This window comes from Anas platyrhynchos, chromosome 29, assembly GCF_047663525.1.
Source record: "Anas platyrhynchos isolate ZD024472 breed Pekin duck chromosome 29, IASCAAS_PekinDuck_T2T, whole genome shotgun sequence".
NCBI lineage: Eukaryota > Metazoa > Chordata > Aves > Anseriformes > Anatidae > Anas > Anas platyrhynchos.
Genome location: NC_092615.1, coordinates 5,623,323 through 5,650,170, shown reverse-complemented (window position 1 = coordinate 5,650,170; position 26,848 = coordinate 5,623,323). Strand labels below are relative to the sequence as shown.

Here is a 26,848-nt window from a genome sequence, read left to right as displayed (position 1 = left end):
ATATATAAAGGCTTTTCAGACATTGTGCATTTGGAATGATCAGCTTGACACATCTATAGTAATTATTCACTGGGTTAATAATGGACTTTTCAGGTCTCTTCATAATGGAGAATCTTTTTATATATTTCTTTGCTTTGGATAAGCCAAGCTTCATGTTCAGATGTTATACATATTAGAAAATGTAAATATTGACAATTCTTTTGAATTGGAAAGCCAAAACATTCTGCTTTGAAAGAAAAGCAAAATCACCATGTTAAAATGTTATCTCCATGCTGCACAATTGCAGCATGTGAATGATCTGCTCAGAAAGTTTGACAAGCCTCTGCCCACTGGTAAGAGACATCCCAAATTCCTCCTGAAAAACATCTGTAGTACACCAGTGTCTATTCTCTTGCTTGCACTTGCATAACATGTTATACAGACATATACACAGTGCTAATGATTGGAGATTTTATTTTCTGAAGGCTTTTCAGTTCCCTTGGAACAATTCCGGGCCCCGAGCTGTGACATCTGCAGAGCTACATACCGTTGCTGGAGAGGAGCGTGAAGTATGTGACAGAGAATGTCTAGTGTTTTCCATCCCCCCATGAATGAGATAGGCTCCCGAGCTGGAGAGGATCGGACTTGCCCCAATGTCCATGGTGATGCCCACCATGTTGTGAGAGGGAATGGCTGTAGGAGAGGATGCCGCTGTAGTCACCTGAGCTCCACCTCCCTGTGGTTCGAAATAGGAAGCTGCACTGCTGGGGGCGTAAATCTGAGCTTCGGTGTTGTAGGAGTAGGCAGCTCGTCTATCAACGGAACAACAGAGTTAGGACGTGGAGCACAAGCTGATGGCAAGGAGCTTACAGATCTAATCTAACGGACAATGGCTTCTGCAATCTGGACCACATTTTAAAAAAGGCCTCGACTCCGCTGTCAGTGGAATTTGCACCACTGAAACTGAACTCTGCCATAAAAGTCAATTCTGACATTAGTCGATCCTGTGACAGCCCTGAAGCACCCGCAGCCACAGCCTGTCCCAGCAGTGTAAGTGCACGCAGAGCCCTGGAGTCATTTTGCAGCCATCTCACTCGACCTAAATGCAGAGGCTGAGAGCCTCCCAGAAGGCAGCAGAGGCAGCAGGACCCAACCAGGGACACAAAGGGGGGTGAGAGGATGCCTTACAAAGCCCCTTTCTTCCTATAGAAATTCTGCTTTGGTTCTTAAGGCTGCACCACACAGTGGGATGGGGAGAGGAAAGCACAGGACTGTTTCATATTAGGGAGAGCAGAATTCCCTGAAACACCTCTTCCATGAGGACATCACTTCCACCAAGGCTAGAGGCTGGCACCCAAAAAACCAATTCAGCACATAAAACAGTTCCTTCTCTTCCTCCTTTTAATGGCAGCCAGTGCCAGCAGCAGTGTTGGAGGGGAAGAAGCCAGGAAGGACCAAACTGCTGAGACCCAGCAGGGAGGGGAAATGGGCTCAGAACAGAGAACAAAAGACTCTTACATGGTTCCGTTGGTATAGACAGCTTCTCCTCCTTCCACATACTGGACCTGGGATGGATACACATGCTGCACGGATTGCACCTGAAACAAGCATCATAAGCCTGAGTTACAGATATGGAACAGGGGGAGAAATTACATATTACATCCTTAACTTTGAACCTTACCTTGACACTTAGGCTGTCTCTAAAAAAAAAAAAAGAAATGAAAAAACCAACAATAAACAAATTTAAAAATAAAACACGGATGTCCTAATGGATGTCCCATAAAAGATTAAATTAAAATAAATAAATAAATAAGAAGTTGCTCCATGAACAGTGGAAACAATGGAGCTGGGTTTCCTCTGCACACATGTCTCAGGGCTGGTTCTCTGTTGACTAACCAGGGTGAGATCATGCTGCAGCCTTTCCTTTAGAGAGGAAGTTGGCAGTGTCCATCTGCATCCCAGCCCCTTCTTTTTGGTCTGGGAGGTATGTGGTTGCCCTTTGTCAAGTTTTTCTGAAACTGAGTACCCAAATAAAAAATTGCTAGAGGAAAAAGTCAAGAGAATTAGACTCACTGTCCACATGAGGCAGCACCACATATGCCTGGTTTCTTAGGAAACAAGGGCTGCAAAAGGCAAAGTTCAGATAAATAAAAACACTTGCATGGCTCTCTGCAACCCAACCTTCCTACAAAGCCACAAGTAGTCAAGTAGTATATTTGCTTATGTAATTAAAAAATAATCCCAAACACTTTGCCTCTAAAAAATTTTTATTGAGGATTATTGCTTTTTAAATGGCAATTAAAAGCATTCATCAAATCTTCAAACATATGCAAGACACCTGCTACAGTAAAGGTTCTTTCCAAACCTTAAATATCTTGAGAGTTTCTTTTATTATCAGTCTGAGAAGGAGAGAGAGAGATGGAGAAATCTGCTCTCACAGTGACCTCCAGGTCTCTGGATGCACACAGCTGTTTAATTAACAGTATGGATTTTTCTTAGGAGATATTTGACAGTTTCAAATTCAGTGTGGGACATAGCAGACAGGGAGAGCCAGTCCTGCTGACCCAGAATGGCTGTGTGGTGTCTCACTGTGGAGACATTACCTGTTGTGGAACCTGCTGAACTCTGGGAACAGAGATTTGCTGCATCTGCGCTCCTTTGGGAGCAGAGCCTGCTGCTTGGACCAAAACCCTCTGAAAGAAGAAGATACATTAACACACACTTACTTCCAGTTTGCAGTTAGTCTGTAACACAGGTATTCCCTTTCAAACTTTCATGGAAAGCTTGCAGATACTCCAAAGGCAGCAGAACCCCTTCCTTAGTGCCCCTATGGCCCCCTATCCTTCCAGCGTAACCTGTATCAACACCAGCATGAACTCAGATACCTGAACTGGGGCAAGGCAGAGAGCTGGATCCACATTTTCTGAATTTCTCCATGGAAAATAATAGAGCGACAGCAAACAGCTGATTGTCAGGAGGAATTCAACAGGAGTTCAACAGGAGGTTCAGTCGCAGCCAGACAAGAACCACTCCTCACACGTTCACATTTTCCTCCTATGGCTGCAAAGATGCTTCTTTTGTTCCTGCTATACCAAAGCACAGTCTGTCTCCCGTGATATGAAATCACTCTCCAAAGTGCCACGGCCGTTACGGTTTTCACCAGCACCGAAGCTTGGGGGGTTCTGCATCTCCCTTTAGTGCCACCAAGGGCACAGACGTGCTTTGTGCTATCCTTGCCTTACACCTGACTTTCTGTTTGAGGCTGCACACAAGTCTTGAAGAGTGCAAAGCACCTTGCAGATCCAGTAAAATAAATGTGGAGACATAGTGGATGGAAATAAATGATTCAGTGAGGCCCGTGGGAACAGAGCCTAGGATACTGGCATGAAAGTAAGAAAGGAAACATTCAAGCCAAATATCTGTAGGGCACTTTAAACTGATGAGAACCTTCTCCAAGGAAACAGTCATCCTCTGTGGCTTGAAGCTTTAAAAATATCCAGCAGACTGGGCCAACAGAACAAACAGCTGCAAAACAATCCCACATGAATCCTAGAAGAGACCTTGACAATTACTGGCTACCATATATATACTGATGATTTTTAGACCTCTGACAGCCTCCCAACATGTCCTTTGTAACAAGACAGAAGTTCTGTTCTAGCAGAATTACAAGATTATGACAATTGCCCAGATTTTTAGGCAGCTCCTAAATCACAGTCCCCAGGCTCACTTTCAGAAAGTCTGTATACTTTTGAGATCCCGTAGCTGAGCTAGTGCTAAGGACGCATACAGTTATGCCAGCCATCACTTTGCCTATTTTCTTCCCAAAAGAGGCATTAAAAGCCCTTTTTCAAGTCAGGTCTTGACAATGCCAACTGCATCAAAGTCTCAGTGAAAATTATTCCTTTTTCCTACTTTTCATCCTTTCTCTGTCATTGCTTTTACCAAATGACACATCTCTCTCCTTTGGCACAGCTGCCCAGCTCAGCCACTTTTGTAATTCATCACCACCTGCCTGGTTACTCCTACTAGCTTCTAATCAGAAAAAATAAAAATCATCCCCAACCTGTAAGATGAGGCCATCCTGTTCATACAGCCTTCTCTCACACTGAAAGGTGGACCAGTGATCAACAACACCAAAGGCTTCAGCCTCGCACCAGTCACGCTGCCTGTAGCTCATTCCTAGGATTTTCTTCGTTCTGCTGGTGGAATGGAAGGTTCTCTAGATGTTCCTCCTCTTCAGCTCTCTTCCAAGATCCTCTGGATCTTCCTTAATCCACAGAGTTCCATGTGGGACGCTGTGTCGTAACAACAGCACCAGGAAACTTCATAATCCAAAGCTGAAGGGTTTTCTTACCTTCTTGATCATTGTCACAGTCAAATTCACACTAAGACTGACAATCCCTAAGATACTTTATGCTACTGATCATCACTACAATACAAACAGAAAACAACACCCAGGGAAATCAACGCTGGGAAAGCTGCTTTAAAGACGATAGCAGGCTGGCCAAACACCTGCTGAGTGGCACGATGTGGATGTCCATGTCCCAGCGGACCAAAGGCTCCTACCAATTCACAAGTTTAAGTTGTTGTCTTCCATCGGGATCCAATGACAGCTACTTCTGCTCACTTGGGAGCTGGAGAAGGGTGTAGCTGGGTTACTCCCACCCATCCTTTTATCCTTCCAGCTTCCTTAACTGCCACAGAAAGTTCTTTTGATAGTTCCCCAAATGCCATAAAAAGGAACCAGTTATGCTTAACACTTCCTGTTTTGCATTAGGTAGTTTTCATTCATCAGTTGAAGCTATCATTTCTCTCCTATCAGGAGACCTTCCAAGAGCATTGTATTCATGTAAATGAATCATGAATTTTCCCCCTCCCTTGAATTTAAATGTCAGGATCCACCTATCAAAGGAAGAGGCTGGCATGTAGCTCCTCCACCCACTCTTGCCCCAGCACTCCCCCCCACTCTCTTCTGTTGAGCTTGATGCCTTTTTGTTAGAGATGCCTTTAAGGACAGTTTTATTTTCTGCTGCTTTTACTGACACAACAAATAAGGACAGCAGGATATTACACTGAAGCAACCACCAAGCTGGCACAAAGACATTTCCTTAGGTAGATAATTTGAAAACACAAATCTCATGTTTTAAAGCTTGCGTGTTTGTAGGGCTAACCCAGGTAAATACCTATGGCCTCGATCAACACAATCTCCAGGCTCTTTCTCACCACTGCCTCAACAAGCGGATTATCAATCCCCTCCTCCCAAATAAAGCCCTTGATTCATATACTTCTACCAGTATAGCAGGGCTCTTCTCCATGGAAACAGCGCTACCAGCTGTGCATACGTTACCTGCTGCGAGGCTGGCACCGGCTGCACAACTGGAGCTTGGGCTGATGCAGAAGTGTGAAGCGCCACGGAAGCTGCTGGGTCTGATCCACCCTCTGAACTCTGCATGCTCACTGCTGGAGAGAGCAGAAGGGACATCAGCCAGGGAAAGCACAGCTCCGCTCGCCCAACGCCGCCGGGAGCCCAAGGAACCTGTGTCTAAAAGGAGCAAAATCCCAGTGGAAGATCCAGGGGAAACGCTAGGAAGGAAGGTAGCTACCTTCCTACTCAGAGGGCTCTTTTTAGTCTTGGATCTAATTTTATTGCATTATTATATTAAGAAAAAAGAAAGTTGCACAATTGTTCCACAGAAAGGGGACGGAAGGAACAGAAAATGCTCTTCTAAATATAACAAAAAAGTAGCATTGGAAAAATATTGTGTCATAGTAAGGGATAACTACAAATCTCTAAGAGTAAGAACATATTTTAAAAAACATTTCTTCTCCCCCTCTGCTTTATCATGTTTAACTACTGCAGAATTTTTATCGAAACTAAGTACATGCCTGGGGCTTAGCTAATGCTTTTGGTTTGAAAGTGGGGTGGCGGGTTCAGCGGTATAATTGCAACCAGCAATCAAACATGAATAGAAAGAACAGTGCCTGAGTGCCGTTTGAAAGCCCCAAACCACCCCCACGAAGAAACACCCCCGCCCTCCCTAGCTCCCATTAAGGTGCCAACCCTCCGGTTACCCCATCCCAGCGCCCACCCAGCATCGCTCGGCTGCCCCATCCTGGGGACGGGGGGACCCTGCAGGCACAGAGAGGGGCTGAGCCCCCATGGGGCCGCATCCCAAGGGCAGCCACGGGTGCTTTGGTTTGGGTTTTTGATACGATATGGAAAGGTGAAAAAGTCTTTTTGCACAATTTCTTGGGAAAGTCGCTGTTTAAAACTATTTCAAGAGTGTTTCTGCTGTCACTTCCGAACTATAAGATTCTGAAATACCCAGATTTTGAGCAGTGTCATTTCTCCTTTCTCAGACCTGTTGCTGTGTGCAACACAGCCTCACAGCAACAGTGTGAAATCCTTTCAGTTTTATTTTCCCCCTCCTTCCAGTATTTAAACTTCTCCCTCGACTTTGTGCAATTAAGAGGCAAAAGAGAAAATGAGAAACTGTGGGATGCTCTGGACAGTGCTTACCTGATAGCTCTTTGTGGCGCAATTGAACAGAGAGAGGAGGTGAAGGTACAAAAGCATTACACATTTACTCTCCTTCAGCCATTGAAAGAAAAAAATCAGATTCTTCACAAAAGAGTTTTTAAGATTTTTTTCCAATTAGTGATGACCCCATATTCCCATGCTGCACATGTTAGAAATTAAAGCAATTACTCCCCTGACTTCACCCCAAGCCCACAGCTTGCAAGCAATTTTCTCGTCCACATCTTTCTACATCCAGGAGAAAGGACAGATAAGGAGCTTGAGTGCTCCAGGTACAGCCACCAGATTAACTCCACAGCCCAGAAACAAGGGGAGGAAATGCAGCCCCTGCTCACAGCCGTGCCAAGCCCCAGGCCCTGTACATAAGCTGTCCTTCAGGGACTTGCTTGGCTGCTTCGTGCAACCAGAACATCAGTGTCTGCTTCTTCACATCGCCAACCAGGCAGGGGTTTGAAATAATAGCCTCATATGCAAAAACCCTGGTTGCAATAGCACCATGGAATCACAAAAATAATACTCCTCCCCATAAATGAAAGAAATAGCCTCCCGCCTGTTGCAGCCTACTAAAATTATTTGCCACTGGCCAGTGCTGAGCCATTGGAGGCGAGTTTATAAAGCCACAGCAGACCAGAGGGTAACGGTTAGCATAATGCTTGTTCTCATAAATTCGCAAGGGTGTTTTACCTCTGTGTTTTATCATTCATACTCAGGGCCCCACTAGACAGCGGTCTAAGTTTTTTGTGAATGGAAACTATAGCATGGCGAGTTTTTGAATATAGCATGGTGAAGATATTAAAGAACACTGGGTAAGTTGCCAGGTATATTTTAATGGCCTATTTGAGAGTGGCTCTGACAGGGTCAGATCTTGGCAGTTCACGTCTGCAGAAAGGTCTCTTAAAGTGTAGCTGTAAGCATCCCTTCCAAGTGTCCTTTCCTGATATTGTGAAATTACCACCCACCCATCTATTCTGATAAACTTAGTCTTCTGGTTTCCCTCCATGATCAAAAGCGAGCAGAGAGAGGCAGAAAGGGTAGAAGATGAATGGTCTGCTGCAAAAATAAATCACCAACGTTATTGTCAGATTAATTACAAAAGACAGGCTCTGTTACTGCTGACAACAAAGCTAGACACAAAGAACCCAATGAAACCTGCAGCTGGTACTTCCAGACAAGGTAGACAGACACCAAAGTACTGGGTCCCCTGAAGCACACGTACAAGACTTCTTATTATTTTGCTTATTAGTAGAATATCCTGGATAGAGAATAATTCATTTCCCACTAAGCCATCTTGTGCATCCTGAGAACTGGAGGGACAGAAACGTGTATGCGATCTGCTAGTACTAATTTGTGCTTCTGAATCACTGGTAACATAAACAGGATTCCTGCACCGAGAAACCATGGCTACACAACTGTGCCTGTGTCCCGGGCGTGCAGTCCCAAGTGAGCCAGCACACCAGCCAGTATTGCTGAGCGTGACTCAAGCTCAGCATCAGCTTTCAAGGAGGAAGTCTGGGGCCTTCCACCTTGTTTTTCACCTCCCACAGGTGAGGAAGTTTTACAGTGTTCTGGAAGAGACTCAGTGGCTCAGAAGCAAGCCCCATCCCTTCCCCAAAGCAGGGGAGCCCCTTCCCCAGGGGCTCAGTCCAGCACCGCATGTGTCCTGCTCCTGGCTGGAGGGTGCCGTACCTCTCCCAGCTGCAGGGCTCAACAGGGATACTAAAGGTGTCTCATGGCTTCTGATAGCTGTTGACAGCATGACAGCTTGTCAGCCCCCTCGGTACCAGTGAGTTTCCACAAATGGAGGAACAAATCGGTACTAAACAAAGCCACCAGTGGGTCACAGAGAGGAGGAGCATCCCCAGCCAACTCTCAGCATCAGGGCTCCTCACAGGGAGCAAGAAGACAACTCAGTAATTTTTACTAGGGGACACAGCAGAAGGGATCTGACCTGGCATAAAAAATACAACGGCAGGGATCGGGGCCCTATTCAGATGCTTGCATTTCAGGTACAGACAAGTTCAAAACTCCAGTTGCTCAACCTGCTTGTGATGTCACGGGCGGCACCAAGTGCGCTGCTGCGGAAGGCACTGCAGACAGCTGAATTCCAGCTTGCATCATCACTGCATGAATCAGGCCGATAGCAAGGCTGCTGTGCTCTGGAAACCTTCTGTTTACACATAGCTATCTTGGTATCCAAGCAAACAGCAGCGACAGGAAAGGAAATACAGAAAAAGCTAATAACTTCTGGGTGCTATTTCTGGGTCTGCCACCAACTTGCTCTGTGACCTTGAACAGGATGCTTCCCCTTTCCTATGCTTCAATTTTCCCACTCCTAAAAAAGTGATCCTACTCCCCTACGTAAGGTATTTGTCAAGCACTGGTCTCAGAGAGCTGTCAAAGTCTGAACACATTTGAGAAAGACAAGTAGTAATGCTGCAAGGCTTGAGGGTTGATAAAGCTCCAATTGTTACTGTTTCATTCATAAATCTCGCCACCTTCATGTAAATAACCTTGCCTTTTTTAATCTATCCTGCCTAAACCAGCTCCAAAACACTGGAAAAACAGAGATAAGGGGAGCATTTCAAAATGTGTTCCATATTCTAGCTTACACTGAGAAGCGGGGAGCATCCAAAGGCTGCCACATGCCTTCCCCCTGCAGGTCGGCAGGGGCCTGGTGGGGAAGCCACGCTCCCAAAAAAAAAGCTGCAGGATAGGGGCCGAGCAGCAGAGCCCACAGCAGCGTCCGCAGGGCACTCACAGCCCATGAGCTCCACGAGCCAGGGCTTGGCAAAACGCAGCGATTCAGAGGAACTGCAAGTATTTTTCCACGGAACACTTTAATATAAACTAGCGGCTCCTGAATGCTCAAACAAAAAAGTTTCGGCGCTAAACGCTCAAATGCCTACTAACTGCTGCTGATTAGAGCCAGTGCAGGGAGTTTGCCCCAGAGAAAGTATGTGGTTTATTTTTCTGTTGTGCTCTGGTCCTCATTCAGCTGGACCCACAAACACACGGCTATCGTAGCCCTCCCAGGCACTTGGAGACTTAAAAAAAGAGATGATGCAAGTCCATGCTGGCCTGGGCCAGCCTTTGTGCTCAGCGTCTCAGTTCTAGAAGCAAATGTCACCATTCGAAGTGCATCCACCCCCTTTATTTTATTTTATTTTATTTTATTTTATTTTATTTTATTTTATTTTATTTTATTTTATTTTATTTTATTTCATTTCATTTCATTTCATTTCATTTTTCGTAAGAGCAGCCTTATATAAGGCAGGAAGTTCCTGGGGGTGGGACTGGCACACTGCTTTGATTCTCACGGCTGAAAACAGTTTGTGAGAAGATTCATGTATGGTATTTAGGTCTTGTATTTACATATTCTGAAATTTTTAAAGTGAAAATGTAAAACACATGAGATAGCCTACACCAGCAAACAGTGAATGCCTTTTTTGAATCCAGAATAATTGTTCAATCATACTAGTGTTGCTTTCAAAACACTAGAACTGCTTCTGTTTCACTGAATTACTTGCTCATTTGAAGGTAAAAAAACATATCATAAACTATTTTTCGGTAGGGAAAAATTGAATTTGCTTTTCAAAGCATATTTTATCATCCTTTGATTGCATTTAAACTTTTTAAATTCCTTTATTCCATCTTTTTTTTTTTTTTGACAGAATTTTTGAAACAGAAAGCAATACTGGGAATTACTAAGGAAAAGGAAAATATCTTGGATGAGTTTGTTGTTGTTTTTAATAAAAATAGTTGATAATTCTACCTCCGGGACAAGGTTTCTCAGCCGTTTATTTTTAAGCTTTACAGTAAACCTTGGTGGATATTACCTCTGCTGGGCAATTCCACTGACCCTCTATTTGCCATTTGGAAATGGGCTCAACAGCTACTTCTCAAAGGGGATTTCTGGAATTTAAATGTGGGGCACAAAAATACATCAGGAAAATAACTGCGCTGAAGTCCAGGAATCAATGATAAACCAAACATTTGAAGACTGAAGAAAGTACTTCATGCCTTTCATTTCAAATCAAGATAGAAAGGTGGGAAATGTTTATTTTTCCAGGTAAACCTGCTATAATTATGCCTTCCTTTTTTATTTCTGATGGTGTCTATTCTTTAAACAGGAAGCAAATGCCAATACAACTATCTCTCCAGCTAAAATGAGGCATCCTGAACTTTTAATCATTACCTGCACACGTTGTCAGACACATCCTATAGCATATAAAAACTGAGGCTAGCATACATGCAGTTGTGGGGAAAGAGAGGAGCTTGGTCCCATCGAGCTGCATGGATACAAAGATGGTACGGATGAACGTACCAGAACTGCAGGAAAAAAAAAAAAAAGAGCTGTCTGTGATTGCTACCGGCATTTTATAGTAAACTTCACCCTAAATTAATGCAGTAGGTAACCTTTGTGTCTCTTTAACATTACCACAAGTTAATGAGATCCAGTACACCCAACAGCCAGGAGGCTCAACTGTGCACAGTTTGTGCTCCGAGGTCCCTTTTTATTCAGGGGACTTCAGGCTGACCAGGTGGTAAAATAATCAGGGAATCACATACAGTCACATTTCTGTATACAAGGTCATGATACAGCTCTGAGTTTTGTAAAGAGATCTCATGATACTTGCTATTTTACCAAGAACCCCAGTCTTTTGAAAAAAGTGGTAACAGGAAGGTTGTAGTTTAATCTGAAAAAATGAACTATTTCTCATCCATAACACTGAGACTTGCTGGAGCTAAATTCAAATCCAAGGTGTTTTTTTGTTTTTGTTTTTGTTTTTGTTTTTCTGTTTGCTTGGTTTTGTGCATTTTTTGCATATTTGAAAGGAAGGTTTACAATTTAAAATAGTTATTTGGTTTCTGGAACCTTTTTGAAGCTGGCTTGGAGCTTAAGTAAATAGGAAAAACAGAATGACAATAATGGAATTCAGACTAAATAAAAGTGCTATTTAACCACCATGTGCTATACAAGCTCTAAATGGTATTTTGTCCCTTGTGTATTGATAAACTTAGTCAAGTTTAGAAAAAGGAACTAGGGTTTCTACATTTAGTATATTGACTACTCAGAACCCTCAATACTCTCAAAAGTGATCAAAAATAATAAAAGGAATGAGAGGAACAGCAGATTTTTACTTTCTTGTCTAACAGATGCACGCAATCCATTGACTTTATCCACCACTCTCTATGCCACATCTATTTTATTCAAGAAGGTTTTCTTTAGTATTTTCCATTTCATTCAACATTCTGGCATAGACTCTATTTAATAATTTGCCCTGAAAAGGCTTAATTGCATTTTAGCTGCAGCACAGAAAGGAAGTGTCTGTATTTGGAAAAAAGTTTTTTTATATTATGTGAATAAAAATGCATTCGCATGAATTATACCACCACAGAACAAATATTTGTATTAAAACCAGCTTACTTCCTGCCTCCACATGCATCTTTAATTCCTGCTGTGCCTGTCTCCAAAGCATGATATCTCCAAGAAATAACAGGTGTTTCCCTGAAATTCCTATCAGTAAAATAGTTGTTGTTTTTTTCCCATTGCCCATAAAACCCAGAAGGCAGAGGGGCCCACGAGCAGGAACAGAAGGCTGCTGCCATACAGCTCTGAGCTGAGATAAAGGCCAAGCGTGCTCCCACGTCTGCGCCCTGTATCCCACCTTTCAGCACACCCATCGGTGAAACCAGAAGAAACTCATGACCTTCAGGTAGCTGAACCAGGGATCCTGCTCTAGCAGCACCCATGTTCAGGATTACAGTTACAGTGTCCTTCAGACAATACAGTGGAGTCTTGGAGAGCAAAGCTTCTGCCATGTATCAGGGGCGTCACACATATCAGGTACGTATGGCTGCTTAGCACCTGAACCTAATCCTTATCCAAAATGTTATATATCTGGCAACCATGATACGCCAGACAGACAGGAGCTGGCACCTGAGCAAGCTCATCTAAAGGGTGTCCTGAACCACATGTCATAACCTTTAGCCTTTTAATAAGCAGTGGTAAGTGGAGGGGATAGAAGGGGGGAAGCAAATATGACAAGGAACTTGATAATAAGCTGATTCTGGAGAGACTGCTTATTAAATTGCTTCAAAATGATATAAACAGAGAAGGCACCAGAGCCTTCCACTGATTAGGTTAAATTAATTTAAAACAGAAGCAAACGCTGCTTGTCTAAGAGCTTTAAGTTACCTGGAAACACAGATAAACCCAAAACACGGGTTTCGAGGGCAGCAGGCAGTATAGCTATTTTTTTCAGAAACATGGTCCTCATGGAAAAACACAAATTTGGAAACAGCTTTTATTAGCAGTAGTTAATAATATACTGAAATACAAATATACACTCAGTCTTTAACTGGATTTCATGGAATCAAGTCATGTTATATATATATATGCACACATACATACGTAACTGGTGTGTAACAGCAGCTCAGTAATCTTTGCTGTTTCTTTAAAAGTAACTTTCATGGAGGCAGGAGAGAGCTAGGAATGTATCTGTGCTGGCTGTCTAATCGGAGCCATCTGAGGCCGAACAGCAGAAGCTGCAATGGTTTAACGTAGCTGGCAGCAGCGTGACGACAAATCCCATGCGTGCAGATTGCAGACCTGAACATGGGCACAGTAACTTCGTGAACCTCCCTCCCATACACAAACCAGCCTCATTTTCTTTTTAGCTTAACAATTCAAACACTCTCCAAGTGCCAAAAGCAGGACTTGATTCCTTCAGGCCTGAACACATCCCTTCTGGCGTGTGGTAATGCAAGGACCAGCACACTGCCCGTTTACTGCTGTGCTGCTTTGCACCCGTGGCGTCCTGATAGCCTTACCTACAAGAGCCCCAATGGTTTGGTGTCAAGAAAAAGTTCAACAGCTTCCAGACTTTTAGACTGGCACAGCCGGGTCAACAAGTGCTTGAAAATCCTTGTTTGCATCCTATTAGCTAGCTAATTGACTTCAGAAAAGTTTTGCTACAGCCATGGCAAATAACGCTGCCCAAGAAACAACTTCTAGAGATGTGCTGAGCAGTCAGGATGCTTTCACATGTAGAAAGAGGAAAAAACAGTCATACACTACACTTGCAGGCCTATCGGGCACCACATGCATTGGCGCTATGTGGTGAAAGCAAGCCCTGGTTCTGAGCTCAAATGAATCATCTTCCCATATTTTTATGCATACACTGTAGGGTTTCCCAGCACTGTGATTCAACAGGGGAAATGCGATGTGTTAGGCAAAACCCTGGCACAAAAGCACTTGAGAGCTTCCTTACCAGGACAAACCCTCGAGGTGCAGTCATGCACCAAACCAGAGCACCTGGCAGCATGGCCCCAGCAGGCTGCAGCCCCCAGCACTACCCCAGGTACCCGAACACACCTCAGCCTTCCCCGGTGGGTAAGGGGCTGCGTCATGATGCTGGATGCTCAATGGTGCTTTGGCAAGGCCCACTTGCACAGCTTGCCCCATGGCAGGAGACTGGAATATGGAATGTCCCTTATTTTACATTAACTCCTAGGGAACAGCAGAATCTAAAGCTGTATGTTCATCAGGCCTCATTTTTTACTTGTTTAGACTAGCCAATCCTTTCAATGGTCTCAAGGCTAGCTGCCCTTTTGACAATTCCCATGTGAAGCAGGCAAGTTGCTGCAGAATTTCTTTTAGATGTGGGATGGCAGCAGCAGCTGTTTCCACCATGCCCATCTGGTAAACGGCAAATGCAGAAGTAACCACTGCCAGTGCAGCTCCACATGTTGTTATTTATTTATATAGCACCATTTCCAAGTGTTGTGGTGGTTAACAAAGTTAAGCAGAACAAGCCACAAACATAAACTGTGGCTGGCCATTCAGAAACAAGACAACTTCAGATTTTAAAGCACCAGCTAATAATCTCAGGGGAGAGACTTCATCACAAGGTGCATGAAAATACAGTGCGAAGCAGGGAAAGGAGCAGTCAGGAGCATTACAACTGCTGCGGGTTTGTACCTGGTGGTTTGAGAAGCTAGAAAGGAGTCGGGGCAAGGAAAGGAACAAGAAGTGGTCAAGTGTTTTGCTCAAATGCCTGCACAAGCCCTGTCTGCACCATCCTTCCATCTATGCCTGAGATGCTCCTCCAGGCTGTGCCACCTGCTCGGGGACTGGTGACTGGTGCTACTGGTGCAGGAACACCACAGCACTCCAGGGATCTCAAGGGGGTCTTGCCCTCTGTGCTCATGTCCCAGCAAAACCTCCCATGGGGCAAAAAGGACACAAGGCAGTCAAAGAATCTCTGGGGCCAGCTTTACTCATGAGTTTGGGATTTGCTTGACAATGGTACTATGGTACTCCTTTTGAACATAGAGTAAAAAAAATCACATTGCCTGTGTGCATTCGCAAGTGTGCTCATCCAGGGGTCACAGGCTGGCGACGGGTTGCAAGCTGCAGCTGCCAGCTCTGTCCCTGCACTGCTAGGTGCGTGCTGCAGCAAGCGCTGGGACAGAAGAGGCAGCCTTCCAGAGCAGTGTACTGCTGCCAGTGGAACCAGGAAACAAGCTGTGTTTTCTTCTGTGAAGGTTTAATGTTCACACAGCTATTGGTAACTGGTACTGCAGACTGAACGTGACCCCAGACAAAAGTCACAAAGTGTCTAAAAGCCACACAATTATTCCTGGAAAGGCTAAGAAATGGGAAGGCTGCTTCAGATTCCCTAGAAAAGCAGCTTGGGAACATGCATTTGAACACTGTGCACTTGGAGAAAGGCACAGCTGTATTTTTGGTGCGGACAGGAATAGGACAGATGCATTCTAGATGGATGGGAGAAGATAAAGGCTTCAAACATGCGCCAGTCTGACAGCTCACGCTTTGCAGCAGTCGTGTCCAGATAGAAAGAGAACTGTTACTGAACAAGAATGAACGGATTTATAACTCCTCTCGGGATAAGGAATTCCTGGAGGCAGTGCTTTTGGCCAGGAGAGGGGAGCGGGTGGCTTTCCGACAGCCACCTCAGCCCACGGAGCCTCCAGGCTCTGCTCTGGCCAGCAGAGGGGCAGACACAGATGGCCCCGCTCCGTTTCTCCCATCCTCCGAGCAGCAGCATGAAGCTCGGCTCTAAAAGCACGTCCTCAGCGCTGCACTGACAGCCCAAGATCGTGCCAAGTCTATCGAGCCGAGTGGGACGACTGGAGTCGTTTCAAGTCCCGTAACCACCGGGTGGCAGAGAGGGGTGGGAAGCAAGACGGTCAGCTTTAGCCCTAATTCCGAGCACTTTCGGGTGCTACATGGGGGAAAACGTGGCCTCATCCAGGCTCTGTGCGAGTATCAGCAGGCCCAACGGCGTGGGCCGGCAAGCAAAGGGGCCCGCGGCCGGGCGGAAGGCGCCTGCAGATGTTGGGTGACGAAGCGGGGCCAGGCGCTCTGGCGCGCGCGGCTGCGATGTTTGGGGAGCAACAAGGGTTGCTAGAGGAGACGGAGCCCGCTCCCGCGTCCAGGGTGCGTTGCTGAGCGACGCGGGGAACACTTCCCAAACCAAACAATGCCAGGCCCACAGGTCCCCAGCGCACAACGCCAGGGCGAAAGCGCACTAAATATGTCAGCGGGTATTTTCAGAAGCCTGGGGAGGATCGACAAATAATGTTCTTTGCTATAGTAACTGAGCGTGGAGGGGGGGGCTCGGGGGCCTCGTGTGTAATAGGTGCTCAATTGTTTTGTTGGTTTTTTTTTTAATCTTTTTTTTTTTTTTTTTCCAAAGTAAACGAATTTAGAACTGTTTAAAACAAACATCCAGGAAAGGAACTGAAGGGAACTTTTAAAAATTTGATTTCTTCCAAATAACAAATATATTTTTCTTAATTTTATTTTTTTCAAATAACATCTTTTCCAAATGTTATTAACCTCTTTTAGAAAGGGTAACAAGCAGCCCTCCCCAGGGCTCGCTGCCCAGGGAAGCCCCGCACAGGCACCCCATGGACACAGCTACCCAGACAGACAAACCCCAGCAGTTCTCTGGCTTTTTTTTTTTTTCCTCCACTTATTTGTAGAGTACTAAAAATTTCCCAGGAGAACTGGTGATCCCTTTAAGGGGGATGCAGCTGGCTTATGGCAGGTTTGCTTTTTCTTGTGGTACCTGGGGGTCCTGAGCTCCCTAGGATGTCAGCACCGGGAGTCAGCTCTGGTTTGATGGAAAGTAGAAACTCACCTGAAAGACTTTTCTTCTCATTCCATGAGCACGGGGAACTAATTTAAATTAATTACTTCCCATTTTTTAAATTACAATTTGAGGCAACTAATCACAAGCAAAAATTCAAAACCACATGATTTTAAGGGAGAGCTTGCACCCTATAGAAATAGAGACTTTTGTTGGGCTGGTGGAAACGAGTCATTGTCCTGAGCACAGTGGTATGATCTAAAACACAAAAGTTCTGCTGTGCTTGCTAATCACCATTAAGGACATGCGCTGCTGTCATAGTCTCCCAATTTCAATAGGAACAGAATTGAGGCAGAATTTGTCCTTCCTACTTTTAAATTTAAGCCTGGGCACGGGCATCCCATCAGCTCACCTTCACAGTAATTAGTGCTAAACCATATCACTGCAGTAAGTGCAGGGTGCTGTCAATGTCACTTGTGCCAATTTCTCTGGTCTTTATCTCCTACCAGCACAGTCCAGGGCACTGCAGCAGGCCCACTCACTTCTCAGAGGCCGATGGCACGAAAAGCAGAAATCACCCGTCCATTGGATTTAATAAGTGTTCTAGTACTGAGGACTTTTTATAACGTCTTCTGGAAATTCTGTTCTTTATTGCAGGACTTGATTTTCAAACAATGGCTGATCTCAGCCGCCAAAGCACTCCTCAGTCTTCTAGCAGGCAACTGCATTTATCATTTATCTCCTTCTCAGAGGCAGTCACAGGCCTCCTGCTCCCCAGAAGGGAAGGCCCTGGAACATTTTGGAGCATTTTGGAGCAGGGTGATGATCTTGTGCTCATGATGCTCAGAGTGGCATTCAACAGAGAGCAGCAGCTCATGCAAGAGCCAGGAGCTGAGCAAAGCTTGGCACCTTAAAATTGACAACTGAAAACTAAGAAACATCAGTACTTGAAGTATCTCCCCAGCAAAGCAACAGAATGAACATCATTTGCAGCGATTTGAGGTGAAATGGTAGCATTTACGCTCATTACGGAAAGTTAATTCAAACTCCTTGACACTATCCTCTTCCTTATCTATTGCCTTATGGTAGACTTCAGTCTCCAAGCTGCATGAGATATGGTTAAAAGATGCCTTAATGTTGTTACCTTTGGCCAAGTAAAGGACTTCCACAGATTATTCTGGCTAAGAGGAACATCTCTGCCACGACATTAGGGCAAGCAGAGATGACCACAACCAACCTCCTGATTCCTCCAGTCCCATTGAAACGCCAGTGAGGCATGCCAGAATCCGCCTGTCTAGACCCTGCTGCCCCTCAGTCTTTCCACCAAAATTACCAGAACGAGCTCTTGGCTGGTGTTAGCCCAGGTCCTATCAAATCAGAGTGCAAGAGGTTCGCTGCCATGAAAGAACCACTGTTCTTACTCCTTATTAAGATGAGCAAACTAAGTCCAAGACTTTTCTCTTTCCACTCATTTCTGCTAAGTGCCCTTGTTCTTGCCTTTAATATGCTAAAAAGTTACTGTGGGATGAGGAAAATACATTAACATTGAAAGCTGACACCTCTCTTATCGTGAGTGGGGGGGGGGTTACAGCTTCAGTTTTGGGAGTCCTGTTACTCCCACTGAGCTGTACCTGCCAGGAAGAAGCTTCGGGCTTTCTAACTTTTACTTAAAACATCACAAAGAACCCAATTTCATTATTTAAACAGTCAGCCTTCCTAATTTTTATCTCCTAGTGGTTTTTAATACAGCCTTATAGTCCTGGAGATTTCTGGCCTTGTGTAGGAGGGGGGATTATTCACAACCATGTACTAGCTGAACTTCCTTTCCTATCCCCCAAAGTATCCTTCTACTTTTGCTTTCCAGCAAATGCAACAACCCACATCCACTTCTTGCAATGCTGGAAGAGTTAAGTGTGACTGCAGATGCTATTTCCAGTCTATAGAGCATTTACTGCCTGTGCTGAGCAGTATATTGAGGAGACTATGAAATTCTAACAATCTACAGACTGCTGGAGATACAGTCTTAAATAGAAGGAAAAAGTTGCTTTGAGAGATTTTTGCCCATTCCATCTCCAGAAACCATACAAAACTTTAACACCTCCCTTTAGCTAACGCTTTCCAAGTAACACTTGAAAAACTGAAAAGGAAAAACAGATGGGGGTGGGGGAGCAGCCAGTGATGATCTGACAGAGCTAAAATATCCATTAGTGGTAAATTCCACCACCTCCTCCCCCTCCAAAAACCCCAGTGCACGGGTCGGATTCCACCAGCAAGCTGAGAACCCAGCTCCAGCCACCCTCACCCAGAAAGGTCTTTTGATTCTCCTGCTTGTCTCGGCGGCTGCTAGGCAACCTGCGCAGCAGTGCTGTTCATATGCATTAAGTATTAACTATTATTTCACTCCTTCCCCCTTTTCCTACAAAAAGGCAGCAACCTCAGTTCACAGCAGACCGTTCTCACCCCGAAGCCGATCCTGGCTGAGCTCAGCTGGAAACTGAGGCAGAGACATGGGGGGGTTGAGGACACCCAGGTTACTCAGCCCCACAGGACGCTCGATGCAGGAGCTTTGGGCTTCACGGGGTTTCCAGCACCCAGCAGTACCCCCCTACCCTGAGTGCCCTCATTTTTGGTGTGCCAGAATATGCAGCTACCTTCTGGGGGTAATGGCCTCTCCGTGCAGGGACTCCCAAACACTTGTTTCAGTTTTGTGCCCAGAGTGAAGGGGGGCAAACATCCCTGCTGCTCCTGCTGCACAGAAGTGCTGTGAAAGAAGAGATTCATGTTAAAACATGGAAAGATGTCCATCCTTCAGGGCTCGTAGCTATCCACGTGATGAAAAAGCCCTCATTGTACCAAGACACGGCTGTAAAGCAGGGGAGGCAGAAGCAATGCAGTTGCCCTGCCCAAGTGAAACCTATGGTAGAACTTGACAGACGACAAGGAGACCTGACCCTGAACCAGTTCTGCTACTATTTGGCAAGCATCATCTCATCTCCATCTCCACAAAAGGCAACTCTTCTGGAGACTTCAGTAGGTATTTTGCTTGAAAAAAAAAAAAAAAAAATCAAAACTGTGACAGGACAGAAGAAGGTAGGTAGCAGTTGCCGGTGTTCAGAAGTGGCAGGGGAAGATGCTTCAGGTCAGCAAAAAGCTTGGGAGGCCTACTGCTCAAAGTCAACCATACAGCTTGTCATCATAGCACGGCTTGGGTTGGAAGGGACCTAATTCATCACTCAGTTCTAACCCCCCCAGGGATACTAACCACAAGATCTGGTTGCCCAGGGCCCCATCTAACCTGGCCTTGAACACCTCCAGGGATGGGACATCCACCACCTCTCTGGGCAACCTGTTCCAGTGCCTCACCACCACCCACACAGCTTCACAGTGAACAGAAAGCATTGATATAACAAAAATAGGGTACCAGCTCCTGGAGGACACGATTACATGGGAGGCACTCTCCAAATTACTTGGCAATTTGGATTTAAGCATCTTGTTTCTGAAGAGCAAAAAAGTGTGAACAGTCTTAGGGCAAGAATATTTTATGCCAATAAGTGAGCCATCAAAAACCAAGCAGTAGTAAGTAAGAGTCTTGTCTAAGTTTCTTTCATCCCTCTCTACTAGGATACCTTCCAAGTCCAAACAGGATCACAAGACCATGCCTCTATCAATAACTAGCCCAGCTCCTCCTTTCCTTCCCCAAAGCACGCATGCATGTGCACGCAGGAGAAACGGGGCTGCTAGAAACCAGGGAACTGCAGCTCCTGAACCAACAGCAGTGTTACTTTCAATGAGTTTTCCCCAGCTGTGGTAAATGTTTTAAGTGCTCTGTGTGTATGTCCAGCTTGATGAGCAGTGCAGTAAGAGGATCTAGAAGGCTGGCATTTGAAGAGAGCCTCAGCATACGCTCTGCCGAGGAATTGCACCCCTCTGGGGGGGCTGCCCCCCACCACGCAATGCCAAGATCAACACATCCTGCTTCTGAGAGCTCAGTCCCAAACTTAGCGATGCTCCTGGGTCAGGAGCAGTTGCCAGAACAACCCGTAATAGCAGAGGAAGGTGCTGCTAAGGACAATGACGTCTCAGGAACAGTGAATGCCAACAAATTTTCACCTGCAAGGCGAGGGCATGGCAAGGAGCAGCCTGCAAGCTGCTGCTGCTGCTGCCCTGGAACCAGAGCACTCTTCAAGATCAGTGACATTTCTGAGTGATTACCAAACCTTAAGATCTATTATGATGTTAATTTGCTGGCTAGCTTTGCAGGGAAGTGTAATTAGATGTTGTGTAGCTGCGATACAAACTGGGAGGAATGCTAGGAATGCCCGAGTTTACAAACTGGGCAGCAGCCGGATGGAGCAGAGCCCACGCAGGGACGGGGAGGAGCCCACGCACACCTCCAGCACCTCCAGAGCTGAGGAAGGATCCCGGGTGCAGGGTCTGCTCTCCACCCCGCCCCCCGGGTGCACAAAGGCCCCACTGCAGCCACAACACCAGAGGTGAGCAAGGCGAGGCGGGCATCAGGTGTGCTGAGCTTTACGTCCTTGCTCTCCTTCCCACATGGGTACCACCCCATCTTCTACTTCACATTTCCTCATTCCAAACTGTCATAAATGAAGTCTCAACTCACTCTGAATTTAGTAATATAAAAGAATATTTATAAAAAGTATAAAAGCTGTAAAAGGCAAGTAAACAGCGCTGGGTGTGTGGGGAGTCTACGCTCCACCAACAAACACGCACACACGAACATCAAACATTATAAACATATAGAACATTGCTTTTACATACTAAACCCGCGTATGCCTATACATACGTACAATCAGGAAAGGTAACAAACAATGACTTAAAGTTCCATGACTTAAAAGTCTCCATTTTCCATTCCTTTTGAACAATATGTCTCGCTTTAAGTTGTCAAGCAACTCGGTCTTCGGGCCTTATGTACCCTATTCTTCCCGGATCGAAGGGAAACATCCGTCTCCTCTTCAAGGCCAATGAGGCCTGGGTCAAAAGGCTCGTCCAGGTCACCGGGGGCGGAACAGCAAAGGCCTGCGATGGCTGTAGCAGCAGAGGTGCCCATGGCGTAGCAGTCGGATCAGTAAAGGAGCCCGCAGCTCCCTCACTGTCTGGCAAACCACACGTGTCTGACTGTGGCCCCACAGGGCTCTTTAAGGCCTCAGAGACTGCTGGCCAGGTGCTGAGGAATCCCACCACAACCTTGTTTTTAGTAGCAGAATCCCACACCTTGACCTCCGTTTGGTCCCATATTTCAGGATCATAAACTGATTGCTAATAAAGGGAATATGCTGTAAGGTTAACCAGGGCAGTCTTTGCTCCTAAGGACGTATGATTCCCCATAATCCCCATAACGCACAACTGCTTACCAGCGAGGGGCAGTTGTGTGCGCGGCTCCGCTTCTCTCAGCTTGAGCTTCTCTCCAGCTCCGGTGCGCCCATTTCCAGTGACTTTCTGTACGAGCTTCTTTGGGCGGTTTGCTGAGTTTGGCCGAACCTATCTTCATGAGGAGATCAATGTGCCTGTTCCCGTCCGGGTCTCCGTTCTGCTAGCCGGTCCCTATTCATTCCTTTTTCCTGCTTCTTTATTGGTGACGTGACTTCATTACATCGTGTTGCCTTTTTCATCTTGAGGGCAGGCTCCCCTCTTATACCCTTCTCCCCACAGCAGTCCTTTTCAAAAACAGCTCTTCATTGGTCAAACAACTTTGCATATAACAGCAACAGAAAACACACAGAAACTTCCATGCCTTAATGGCTGGAGAACAGCAACTGGAGACTGCGTGGAGTCTCCTGAATCACCCTTCTTTGTTCCCTCTAAACTCTTTACAGTCCTGATGGCTCATCGTTAAGTCTGATGTTATCACCAATCATGGGGCTTGCCGACGCCCATGGCCACACTCCCACATCTCCCCCTTCTTTATTAATATCAACCATCTTCTCGACACGAATTACCACTCCATATATAACAAAACCAAGAAAGTAGGATCTGCCTTAACCGAGAGCATCCTACCGATTTATGTCACTAGCCTCATTCAGGTTTTCAGGCTAAATGTTTTAATAGAAGCCAGACAGAAAATGTTTGTTTTTCAAATTATGAGACATTTTCAGGGCTGGGGTGGCACTTGTAAGCAACAACAGTGGCCTGCAGCAGAGGATGACAAAACCTTTTAAAGCTAAAACAAATTTCTTTACATACAATGACTGCCCATTTCACAATTAAGAGAAGCAATAATGGCTTTTTTTAAAGAAAAAAATTCTAATGTCACAGCACATTTGGAACCACAAGCAGCCATTATTTCATTTCTGAAACATACCTATTAAAAGGGCTGCCAGATTTGATATAAATTTTCCTCCATAAAATGAACTGATTAAATGAAAATTAAATTGGAGTCCCTATAGCTCTGTAACAGTAAACTTCACATAACAGTTTTGCAATTTGCAGATGGAAGCATGGAATAGTTTATTCATTTGGAGTCTAATGCAAGTAACTAATTACTCTGCAAAATAATATTCTTTAAACTATCAATAGCATCTAAATTAGGCAAGGGTGGAAAAACACATCTATCTCCTCTAGAAAGGAAAGCTGTCAGCTCTGAGAGCAGAGTAACTACCCTCCTAAGGCCAAAGAATTAGCATAGCAAAACAAAAAAAAAAAAAAAAACAAAAAAAAAAACAAACAAACAAAAAAAAAACCGCAGCAACATTTGCAAAGAGAAGTTTTCTAGGAATACTTTTTCAGTCAAAAATACTAACAGCACTGTACAAAGGAGAAAAAAAAAAAGGCAAAAAAGCAGAGTGAGAAACAATACCATGAGCATCACCATCTTCTCCTGGAAGAATGCATGGTGCATTGGATCGACCTGACAAAGGCAAGTTACTGCCCACAAGACACAGTGGTTGGGACATCTCCTTGTTCTTATTTAATGGATGTTTCAAATGGTGACAGCCTGCTGTGCTTGTTTGCTCAGGCTCAGTTTAAGTGGTGAGAGATGCCCAGAGTTGGCTGAGGGTCCCTCCTGTGCCACCAAACATCCACGTGCACCTCACCAGCAGCCACCTAACCAAGAGCCAGAATGTTCTTGGTCCCCTGTCAGGAAGCCCCCCAGATTTTTATTCTTAAAACAAAGGAATGAGATGGCCATTGTGGGGGAGGAATCAGAGCTCCTGAAGGAAGGTGGAGCTCCCTCAGTTAGCCACGTTTACAAATTCACACAAAGAGCCTAGTTAACAGTTCAAGGATTAATGAAACTTGTTATTGTTGTAAGCAAGGTCAGTCTCCCTTGCAGACATCACAGCTTAGGAGACTTTTGTATCAAAACTTGATAAAGCAGGAGTAGCTCCTTTCCTCCTGAAACAATAAGGGAGGTGCAAATATGCTGTCTGAGCTGCAGCACCTGGAAACCAAAGCCTACAGAAGCACAAACTGAACAGTGCGGTCTGAAGCATCTTCCAGAGCTGCCTGAAGCACTCACTCATGCTGGTTTTGCTCTTGTTTTTTGCTTAAAAAAAAAAGTGGCAGAAAATAGTGAATTGCTCTGAGTACTCAGTGGCAACTCTCCCCCTGTTCTACTGCAAGGAACAATGAAGATTTGTCATTAAATGGAGAAGGAGATCAGTTTGAGACATTAGGAGTCAAGATCCTGCTCCTCTGTGGGGGCTGGTAAGCTTTCAATGGATTTTTTCAATAGGAGAGATTGCACAGGTGGCTTGATTAAATCACCTCAGACTGATTCTCCTGTCTAAGCTGTGCAGCTTAAAAAGCATCAGAGGGATCAGTCAGCATTCACATCTTCCAGTGGTATTGAGCATTTACTTTTTTTCTTTTTAAATTATGAATCGTTTAGCTATTGACCCATTACTGCTCTCCACCATTTTTTCTATCATTAACTGAATTGCATAAAACCAGTCTTTAAAAAGCAAACTAGACGGTATGTGGTAACACTAATCTCCCCATATTCTTCCTATTTGCAGCTTTCATCCCCAACAAGACAAAGGGGGGGGGGGGGGGGGGGACTTAGAAACACTTAGGAAAGGCAGAGAGGACAGGTTGAGGAGCATTAACTGTTGATGGTTTTTAGCACCGACGGATGAAACTCATTTATTCTGTTACTCAAAGCATAGGGCTGGGGTTTCTACAACATCCATACTAGACCCTTTTGTACTCCCTGACTCGTAGGTCTCTCGTGGGCTATGATCCCACGGTATTTACAAGACAAACGTGCTTCAAACAACTTGAAACATTTTCAAAAAGCTTTCAATACCTCTTGGAGAGCCTCGGTGAGGCAGGTAGCCAGTAAGGACCATTGCACTGCCAATTTTAAATGCAGGATAATTTGCGCCCTTAAAAAGGCAATTAACCTGTTGTGGCTCATTTATTTATTGAGAAGAGATTTGGGTGGTGAAGAGAGAGAGAAGAGTTTCTTTGCTGCAGCCAGACGGAATTCCAAATCTAGACAGTTTAGTCAGTGAGCTAAGGGGAAGATGTCAAAACAGGCTTTCCATTAATGCAATAGCAGAAAACACCACTGGTTTCAGATACCATATACAAACAATTACTATTCTGCTAACAGAATCCATGCCAATACGAGGGATTTTATACCCATAGTTAGTTTAAACTAACAGCAACAGAGTTGGAAGTCAGCAATATGGTATTTTATTCTTAAATATTTGCTCGGGATGCTACTTGACATCAGACTTCAGTCAAAATAAACTTTAGCAAGTGTTGTTACATGATCCCATCTGCCTATTTCAAAGGCAAAAAAAAAAAAGTACATTTTGTTAATTCTGAATTTCCAGGTTCAGCCTTCTGAAACAGGAAGCTCAGCTTCTGTTCTTGTTTAGCATTATTAAGTCAGAACCGAATGGATTTATTAGTTCAGTGCTATATGTCAGAGAAATACATCCAATAAAGATATTAACAGCATATATATATTTAAATCAAGTATGACGATTTTCTTTGTGGAGTTCTACTTACTGCAGCTGGAGGGAAAAAAAAGACACCAACGTCTCTCTACATCTGCACTTAAACTGCTGAAGCAAAAAGCACTCCAGTAGAACTAATGCAAACTGTAATGCACATTGATTTACTTTTTTTCCTCCAACAATAGCTACACACCAAATAAGTTAGCTAACTGAACGGCCAACATTGACATGAATCTTTTGAAGGCTCTCTCAAAGGCACAATTCAAATAACTCAAAAGAATACCACAAGCAGTTTGTCTGAAGTTCACAAAAGACGTTGTTGTGTCTGTCTTAGATACAATTGCAGCAATGATGCTTGAAGCCATTTGCAAAGAACAACAACAAAATCATGTCTGCAGCCTTGATCTCCAGTTCTGCGAGAGCACACACACGTGCGTCCCAGCAAGAGCTTTGTTTGTGCTTCTGCAGTAAGAAAACACTCACTGTTGTTGCAAACTCATGAAACTGCACCAACACAGAGATTAGTTCAATTTCCAAAGGAGGTTTTCAACACACTGTTTTCTCAGAGGAATAGCACAGTCAGTGCATTGTACCCAGCCGACTAAGATTTCTGCAGGGCAGAGTGTAGGGCAGACTTTAAACTGAAATCCTTTGTTATGACATTGTTAGACCCACCTATTACTTCGTACCTTCTCTAACTGCTCCTGAATTTTCCATTCATCAGCACATGCTACTGCTGATTTGGGGGAAGATGATGCTTCCAGGAAAAAACAGTAGGCTCAACTCTTTTCTGAATTTTCTGGTACAAGCTACTAATTTTAATAGACCTAAGAAAAAAGGTATGAAAATTATTTCATAAAGGCAACAGGCTACCAGTTCTTACCATCTCTCAATTCACTATGAGCCTAGGATGGCTACAAGCCAGTAGTGTAAAGTAGAAATACATCCATACACAATTTACTTTTCTCCAACAGAAGCATCACGCAACGTTCAGGCTAATCACACAATTCAATCCTCATATATGAAGAAAACAGTTAGAAACTGGGAAGATGCATTCACACCACAAAACATTTTGTCATCCAACATCAGAATGTAAGTTCACCAAGTAGCTGCCAAAATTAAAGCTATGACAAAAATTCCTTAATAATAGACTAATAAGAGACTCATCACCAAAGTATTAGGTAATTCTTCAGGGAACATGAATAAGAATTGCAATGTATGATGTACTGATTTAGTTATTTGGTGGTACTTAGGAAAAGAGCTTGAGTTTTAAGGACAAA

At 44.6% G+C, this 26,848-nt stretch overlaps 1 protein-coding gene across 18 annotated transcripts in view; it reads right to left on the bottom strand.

The window, feature by feature from the left end:
• Positions 1-26,848, bottom strand: part of RFX2 (regulatory factor X2) — a 62,231-nt gene that overhangs the window by 26,209 nt on the left and 9,174 nt on the right. For 6 of the 18 annotated variants that reach the window (XM_038169120.2, XM_038169132.2, XM_072029376.1 and 3 more), the window contains exons 2-5: positions 5,327-5,439; positions 2,583-2,672; positions 1,498-1,577; positions 527-791 (exon numbers count right to left, since the gene is read on the bottom strand). In XM_038169120.2, coding sequence (XP_038025048.1) covers positions 527-791; positions 1,498-1,577; positions 2,583-2,672; positions 5,327-5,431 — 540 coding nt within the window. In that variant the 5' untranslated portion in view covers positions 5,432-5,439. Of the gene's footprint in view, positions 1-526; positions 792-1,497; positions 1,578-2,582; positions 2,673-4,042; positions 4,275-5,326; positions 5,440-26,848 lie in introns of those variants that run through there. The other 12 variants (XM_013108261.5, XM_038169123.2, XM_038169124.2 and 9 more) reach the window with 6 other exon arrangements.